General features: G+C 38.7%; 1 protein-coding gene across 4 annotated transcripts; it reads right to left on the reverse strand.

The window, feature by feature from the left end:
• Positions 1-15: 15 nt before the first annotated feature.
• On the reverse strand, positions 16-6,158 carry LOC103151319 (serine/threonine-protein kinase SBK1-like). 4 transcript variants are annotated; one of them, XM_016681370.1, is made up of 4 exons: positions 6,046-6,158; positions 3,424-3,589; positions 2,263-2,465; positions 16-609 (listed from the first exon to the last, which is right to left on the reverse strand). In XM_016681370.1, exons 2-4 carry the CDS (start codon positions 3,584-3,586, stop codon positions 16-18), a joined length of 960 nt encoding a protein of 319 aa, XP_016536856.1. In that variant the 5' UTR covers positions 3,587-3,589; positions 6,046-6,158. The 4 variants fall into 4 exon arrangements, with proteins under 4 accessions (XP_016536856.1, XP_016536857.1, XP_016536855.1 ...); XM_016681371.1 differs by having other exon boundaries at positions 6,041-6,158; XM_016681369.1 differs by lacking the exon at positions 6,046-6,158 and adding an exon at positions 4,453-4,903.
• Positions 6,159-8,390: the final 2,232 nt, after the last annotated feature.

An 8,390-nucleotide genomic window follows, 5' to 3' on the forward strand; every position in this document is an offset into this window, starting at 1 on the left:
ACACTGTACATCTATCTATAGCAGCTGGCTGCCATTGTCTTTTCTCAGCCAGTCTTTTTCCACATACGCTCTCACTGCTCCTGCTGAACTCCTCTGCACTGCGTCTGGAGCCAGAAGCAGACTGAACATTTCCATAGCCTCTGGGGTGAACCTCCTCCACAGAGGAGGGATGTCATCCTCCACATAAACTTTCTTTTTCGACTCGCACCAGTCGGCAAACTCCTGGTAGAAGCTGTCCGAGTCCATGCAACGCTCCCATGGGAAGTAACCAGTGAGGATGCAGAAGATGACCACTGCAAAGGCCCAGGTGTCCAGGCTGGGCTCCACGCTCAGAGGAGGCACTGTCACCTCTTTCTGATTGTCCAGCAGAGCCACGCTGCAAAGTTCTGGGGCCATGTATGGCAAAGTCCCTGTGATGAAGCGTATGAGGGTTCCTCTCTTCTGGGCGAGACCAAAGTCTGCCAGCTTGACCTGACGGCAGTGAGTGTCCAGCAGCAGGATGTTTTCAGGCTTGACATCCCGGTGGACCAGACCGTGGCTGTGGATGAACTCCAGCGCACTGGAGATCTGGAGGACGCAGCGTTTCACTGACGACTCCGGGATGCCCACCTGGGTGAAGAGAGAGAATATGGAGTTTTATTGTTGCATTATGTATTTAAATTTGTTTCAGTTTTTTTATTTGAAATCCAAAACGCAATGAAAGTGTGAATGTTTTATATGTGTTTTAATGCAGCAAAGTCAACATTTCCATATTTATATGTTATGAATAATTGTTTTCATTAAATTGCTTTATTTTCTCCAGTCTGATAAGAGACAGCATTCAAGAGTTTCTTTGATTTTATTTGATTTTTCCAACAGTTTGTTATTGTCACTAGATGTCAGTGTGTTGGAACAATCTACGAGTCGTTGGTTTAAAGCAGAGCATCAGTTCCACCTAGTGGAAAACCTGAGCCATTACATTATGTGAAATTGTATGTATGTAATCTAAATACTGATGCATTTATATTTGTTAGCTGTAACTTTCTATAGGGTTCACAAATAATGGGATGTTCAAGGTCATACATGAAGATTCCATATCACTAAATTAATCTTTACTAATGGGACAAACACAAAATAAAGACTAGAACCCCACCAGCTGGAGCAGCTTTTGACTCATAAATGGAGCATTGATAAACATACTTCATGTCCACTGATGACTTTGATGATGGCACTCGACAAAATGTAACTTTACTGGTTTCTTAAATGGTGACTGTGCATTGTTTTTATGACGTTTTTATTTTTGTGTTTTTATAATGTAATGCACTCTGAACTATTGTGTTGCTGAAATGTGTTATACAAACGGAAATGATTGATTGATTGATTGATTGATATAGCTATAGCTTAGTAGTAAAAATCTGTCATTTAAGTGGCTGTTAGGCCACACCATTACAGACCCTACTGAAGTCGTTTTTTCAAATGAGGATTATCTGTTTAAATGTTTACTACATGGCAAATGGAATGTAAATCTTTCAATTTTTTTTTCTTTTCCTTTACAGCAATGCCTCAGGAGTTTCATTGAGCTGCTTTTTAACTTCCAGATAGCTGTGCTGCTTTATTACACTATTTTTATGTTAAGAGAAATAAACACAAAATTGATTTTGTATTCATGATAGTCCAAATATAATTTTTCTGACCATTTTATTTTGTCAGGGCACCACAAACTTCAGCCACCACAAGGGGGCGACCAACGCTTTCAGCCCAGTAGTAGCAGTGAAACCAAACCAGGTATTTAGAAAGCTTTAGGATTCTGGAGGGGCTCGAAGGTGCTTCATCATCTCATGCTACTAATTGATGCTAAATATTTATAAACTCTGCATTAAAATATATTGCTAAGACAGGAAACATTTATGGAATTATGGACAGTAGAACTTGAGATCATGTTAATTATTCTCTTGTGTGTATTGATGAAGGCCTGTGCTTCAGAGATGTCGACTATTTTGAATAGATTCCTGTGGAATATGCAAGAGGTGTGAATCATCTGTTTTAATCATAGGGAGATCTATTTCCCTTATTTTCTTTTGATTTTCAAAACTGGTTTCTGTCAGTAATTCTAAACATTTTCATCTATTGCCCAGTATATATGTTCATATAGCTGACATTCTGAAAGTTTTAACGTCAGCTGCATTAGAAGCATTTTGACCCACAGTAAACTTTCCCCCTAAAATGTAAAATATAGCACCAGATCTGTCATAAATCTTGCTGAAACAATGAATGACTTCTCACTTTTGGCTTGATGACGGCAAAAAGATCCCTCCCGATAACCAGCTCCTGGGCGAAGCAGTAGTGCTCTTTAGACTGGAAGGCGATGCCAAACAGGCCCACAATGCAGGGGTGGCAGGACAGGTGTAAGGAGATGCAGTACTCTCGTAGAAAGCCCTGCAATTTAGTGGAGGCTTTCGGCATCACTTTCAGGGCCATTGGAGTCCCTGCAGACCAACCACAGTGCAGTCGTCACCGTTGGAAACAGGCACCGTTGCTGCTTCCTACAGGTTTCATACATGCTTTGCCACAGAGAAACACTGAGATCTCTTCCAGTTTATTTCCATATACTGGCCTCTGTTAGTTTTTCAGTCCTGTGAGCTGCATTAATCTGTATACTTTGTCTACATTTACCATTTAACTGCTTTGCTACTCACTGACTCATGAGGCACCATACAGTCCAACGAGTTCAGCGGAGTATCTCTGATCAAAATGTTGAAGTTTTTCAGCTGCATTTTGATAGTCGTGGTTCCTCTGTTTAGAATTTCAGACTTTGAGTCTTCAAAGACATCATAACTAGCTTTGATAACTTTTAGAGAAAGAATTGTTTTGTCTTGTGTGATCTTAGAAAGACAGAATAAAAATAAATCTTGAATTTCTCTTTTCATTATTTAGAGAAATAATGAAGAGTACTTAAAAAAAACTTTCAGGCTCCATTTATAGAGCAAATAAATAGTAAATAAATATTTATTTTATTGGTTAATTACATGTACATAGACCCAAATGAGCAAATAACTGAAGTTTGAAACTAACAGTTGAAGTGCGATCAGAAGAGTTTCACACTTTTATAGCAAAGTTTGTGGATCGACACCAGTTTAGTTCTGGAACCAGTTTAGAACCAGCTTGAAATGTTTGACATGTCATTTGAATTCAATAATATAACTTATTAGTTCAACGATTTTTCTTAAATAGGACAGTTTTGAAATTTCAAAAATTCATAGCTATCCAGATTAAACTTACTGAGGTTTTTATAGAAATTCAGAGAAATAAGATTCGATGATGGATAAATGAAAAGAATAAAAAGAGTTGGTGAATAATGCTTTACATGACTGTACATTTTGTAATATCTTTGCACTTTGATTTAAATAAACTGCCCCCTGAGGCTGCAATAGTAACAATTCATACCCCTAAAACGATGAGTGACCAGCAACACTTTGCCATATTTTCCACGTCCGATCTCCTTGACGATGTTGAAATGTTCCTGGATCTCCAGCTGACCGATGCTCTGCGCCGTCAGCTCCATCAGCTCATCGATGAGGCTCCCATCAGCGAGACCCAGCTCAATCATCTCCTTCCAAAACCATAAAACAAATTCGTTTTTTTCTTTGTTTGCATAAGATTTAGGAGACGGGGCTCACCTAAAACAAATGTCTAGTTTGCCTGTTTATGCACATATTTACCTGAGATCTAGCATCAAGTAAATCTCCAACTTAATCCAAATTTAATGGAAAGTAACTTTGATTCAAAAAAGCTTTTTACTGAAACAAAAGAAAAAATTTCTTCTATCTTCTGTTGAAGTCAGGCATTGTGTTGATCTGCTTTAAAGAAAAGATTGTTTGATATAATGTGTATATATACATATATGTATGTGTGTGTGTGTGTGTGTGTGTGTAGGTGTGTGTGTGCGTGCGTGTGCGTGTGTGTGTGTACATGTACGTGTGTAGTGTTAAATTTGCATTCTGTAAGCTTATACAAGGTGGTGATGGATGTGGTCTTGTTACTGTCATACACACAGCATGCGTTGGTCGGGATCCTTATCACATAATCTACTAAAAGATGTAACTTTTTTTTAACATGTATAATTTACAACAATCACCAAAAGTCAAGATAACTAATAATGATATTAGCAAAAAATGATGTCAGTCTATTGGTTTAAAGCTATACTGCTAAAATGTATATTTATCAATCACTACTGTTTTAGTTTAGTCAGTAAATTTCTGAAAATTCATGTTTTTTAACAATGAATTTAACAATGTTATCATTAATTATATGGTTTTAATGACACATACAGTAAACTATCTAGAAAGAGCCCAAAACACTAAGATGTTTTCCACATATGTCAATGATAAGTTATTAAATTCTCAGCTGCTGTTGTTAAATTGATGTTAATAATGAGTAGATACTGATAATATCTTAAAACCTCTTCATGCTTACCTTTTCTAGAGGCAGCTCCCAAACTCAGTCACTAGAATCTGAATAGCAAGCAGTGCAAATGAACACAATGTCTACAGCTGGTAAATGTTATCTGCAAATGCTGAATCACTGTCCTCCTTATTCCCTCTTCCAATGTCACTAGTGCTGCTCCAGCAAGAGTAGCTCTGAAAGCTCTGCACTGTCCGGCTCACTGCGGTGCGTTCAAATGCTGTGATACATCAGAGCCAACTTTAACAGCTGATTACAAGCTGGCTCTGCAAAAGACACACATACATACCAACACGCACGCACACACATTTGCGTGACTATCTTTGTGGGGACTTTTCATTGAGTTCCATTCATTTCTACAGCTTAAACCTTACCCTTATCCTAACCCTGACCATTCCATATCCAACCCCAACCCTACCCAAAATTCAATTCACACCTCAGTCCTAAATATAACCCCTGACCCAAAAACNTGGCTGGGGAGAGGGAAGTCTGGGCCTCCCTTCTGAAGCTGCTGCCCCCGCGACCCGATCCCGGATAAGCGGAAGAAGATGGATGGATGGATGGATATACGTATATATACGTATATATATACGTATATATATACGTATATATACGTATATATATACGTATATATACGTATATATACGTAGCTTAGTGTCACGAAAATGGTTACCGTAAGGTATTACAAACAAACACACACACATATGCACACACAAACTATTTTGAATTTCTACCCATATTAGAACTTTATGCACAATCCAGACATTTTCATTCATCCTAAGCAGTAGCAGTATTTTCCTAACCCTAACCCTATATAATTCACGCCTTGCCTCTAAACCTAACCCCTCACCTAAAACAAAGGTGGTCCAATGTGTTATGACTGGGTTTTGGGCCACATAAGCCCCGTTGGTCTTCAGGAGGTTAGTAAACACGTCGAAAATGGTCCTATGTTGTGTTGGATGACAGAAATTGCAGAATCTCTGTATTAGGTAGAATATTATTTTGATTAATAATGTATTATTAAGGAAGTTATTAACATGTAGTAGAAGTTTCTTTTAACTAATAGAAGAAGAGCAGGAGCACCACCGGAGTTTCTGGAATAACTAGCCAAACACTTTCAGCTTCTCATGAAAGAATGAATTCAACGTTACTGGACAGCAGCTACATTTTACTGGAATGCTTTCTAATACAGTGTGAGAATTTATTAACAAAATGGCTCAACCTTTCACTCATATATTCCGTCAATGAGCTTCCTCGCCTAAACTACCAATTATGCAATCTACTGGTCTAAAAACAATGAGTAATCAAGAACCAAATCAACTAAATAATGAAGATAGGAAGAGGATGGAAAACTGAAAAACAACGTCAAGACTAATCGACAAATTAGCAAAGCAAAGAGTAAGATCAGAAGAACAAATCATCATAACTATTGATGATCACTATTCACTGTGACAATAGTGAGACATGATGCCCAGACCTGAGCACCACGTCTGGACATGTGGTCAGATCTAGTAGCTCCTCAGAGAGAACATATGAAAACATCTAAATAATTTTATTTAACTAACTTATCTCAGTGCAGACACTTTAAAGAAGATCCAACCTTACTGTGAGATGATGAGTCTCAAAGTCAGATTGAAAATGATGTCCAGGGAGGGACTGGCCCAACAGACCAGGTGAGCTGGATGCACAACTGGAGACTCTCAGAAAGACCCAGTGGTACTGTTGCTCGGTTTAACTGTTACTAGGTTTAACAACTACGTGGGAACTGCTCGGCAACGTGAGCGTACATCTAAAATAGCAGGACAGCAAAGGATTTTGTATATCTCTGTTTCAGTCATGTGGGAACTTAAAAAATCTGGAAGGACAGACAAGGATTTTTAAAGGTTCTCCAGGTAACACTGAAGGTTTTATCATCCTTTCTCGGGTTCATGGCTTTTTAGCTTAGAACATTCATACAATTTTGCAGAGGATTGTCAGTATTAATCAGGACTGTTGGCACATTTATGTCTTTTTTCAAGAACTATTTATATTCTTTGGTGTTTGATTCAAACAGAGTTTGAGTTTATTATATGATATCAGTCATGGAGTACATTTGTATTTTGTATTAACGCCACAAGGTGTAATTTATGTCAAGTACAGTGGAACCCCAATTACTGGTGATTCAGTTTTCGCAGATTAATCTAGTCGCTAATTTTTCTGTGGAAGGTAAAATGTGTCTATTTGTCTTTTTGTTCATAAACTCACACATCCTGACATGCTTTAATTTAAAAAGTCCTTTTGGTTTGTCCTTTTTCTACTGTCTTAGTATCTTCACTTGATCTTTTGACCAGTGCTTCAGCCAAACAAAACAAAGCTTGACCTAGGTTTAGCAGTGACAGCTCCAGATACTGCTCCTGTTTCACTCCGTGGTGTGGTGCAACATATCTTAGCATTTTACAACCTCCTAAAGTTCAAACTCCATCCAGAATTACAAAAGATTTCACTGACTGTGCCTTTCATCGTTCGATAATGTCTGACATTCCCAGTTTTCCCAACGAGTCTACAACCAGCTCAGAGAGATTCTTACTTTCATCAAGGCTCTGAGTTGGGAATGCACTCAAGTAGTGCCACTCATGTGAAACAAATCCCTCAGTATGTCACCTTTATCCCAGGAAGGCTCAGTGGGGGTGTTGTTGTACCAGTGTGAGAGTAAAAGTGTGCGTTAATCCATGCTTCAATTGCTGGTAACTCACTCAACACCATCTTCATACCATAGTGGTTATTTTTGGGCAGAACCAAGCTCCCAAGCTAAACAAATGATCCCAAGAAACAGATACTTTGTTAATCCTGCTGGACTTTAATGAGGTGTGAAGAACTCATAGCTTAGCTTCAAACTACAGAGGTCATTTTATTGGAAATAATAGCTTGAATGTCCATGTGTTTTTGGACAAGACACCTAAATTTAATCATCTACTCGACATAACCATACAGCTTTAACATTCTGAGGCAGGTAACAAGAAGCTATATGTAGAGTGTCCAGAACCACCTAATGAAAACTCCCAGCTACTGCTGGATGAGCTCACAGCCAGAGTGAGTAATTGTAGTTATGTAGTGGAGTGTGTTCTGAAATTTGTGATCATCATGTTACGCTGTCACCACATAGATGGGTTAATGTCATACTTGAGATCCTTTCCTTCTAGGACAGTGCTGAGTCGTCTTCAAGGCGCCAGAGAGAGTCCCAGTCCAAACCTCCAGCCTCCAGACGTTCCCGCTTCTGTCCTCCATGTCCTGGAGGAATTCATTTACAGAGGTGTGAGAACTGACGTAGCAGCTCAGTGTACTGGTTGAGACAATTTATTTTGGTAACATTTTTGAAATTAGTTTTCATGTAAAGAATGAGACAATATGCAGGAAGTTCCGATGCACTTGTCTGATCCGTGACATTCCTCTGGCCTCTCTGGTCAGTCAGGTTTGTGAGGCGGTGAGATGAGGACGTCACTCATGTTCCAAACAGTACTGCTGTGACTCAGCTCATTCCTAAACAGCAGTTTATTGCTTGTAAGCATGCGTTGCATAGCCAGACTGTTTCACTTTGGATTTCTCTTAATTACCAAAGAGGAACAGAAAAGAGGAACCGTTTCATGATGATCAATGTACAAAAAGAGTAAAACTGTAGCAGCAGGCAGAAGCAGAAATTAACCAGTGAATTAATAACTATGTACAAAAAAAGGGAAACAGCATTTCAAAATCTGTCTCCAGATCAAGTATCATGTTGACATGTTTTGTAACTTTCCTCTTCCTGCCACTGATGTGCAAATGAAGTTCCTGTTACTTATTATTTACAGAGTAATCCTGCAATATTGGAGGGCAGCTGAGTTGTGGTGCAATGACAAGAATAACATGAGGGAAAAGTCTGTTTGGGAGAACTTCATCTATAGTAGTCAAAACTGCCTAATCACTTAAGTTATCTT

This window comes from Poecilia formosa, unplaced genomic scaffold, assembly GCF_000485575.1.
Source record: "Poecilia formosa unplaced genomic scaffold, Poecilia_formosa-5.1.2 Scaffold278, whole genome shotgun sequence".
Classification (NCBI taxonomy): domain Eukaryota; kingdom Metazoa; phylum Chordata; class Actinopteri; order Cyprinodontiformes; family Poeciliidae; genus Poecilia; species Poecilia formosa.

Bases quoted from the DNA above. Each gene is read 5' to 3' on its own strand.
- LOC103151319 (XM_016681370.1), bottom strand. From the start codon at position 3,586: ATGATTGAGCTGGGTCTCGCTGATGGGAGCCTCATCGATGAGCTGATG. The intron at 2,466-3,423 runs GTATGAATTGTT...GTTGGTCTGCAG, and splicing joins GGTCACTCATCGTTTTAGGG to GGACTCCAATGGCCCTGAAA. The intron at 610-2,262 runs GTGAGAAGTCAT...CTCTTCACCCAG, and splicing joins TTGCCGTCATCAAGCCAAAA to GTGGGCATCCCGGAGTCGTC.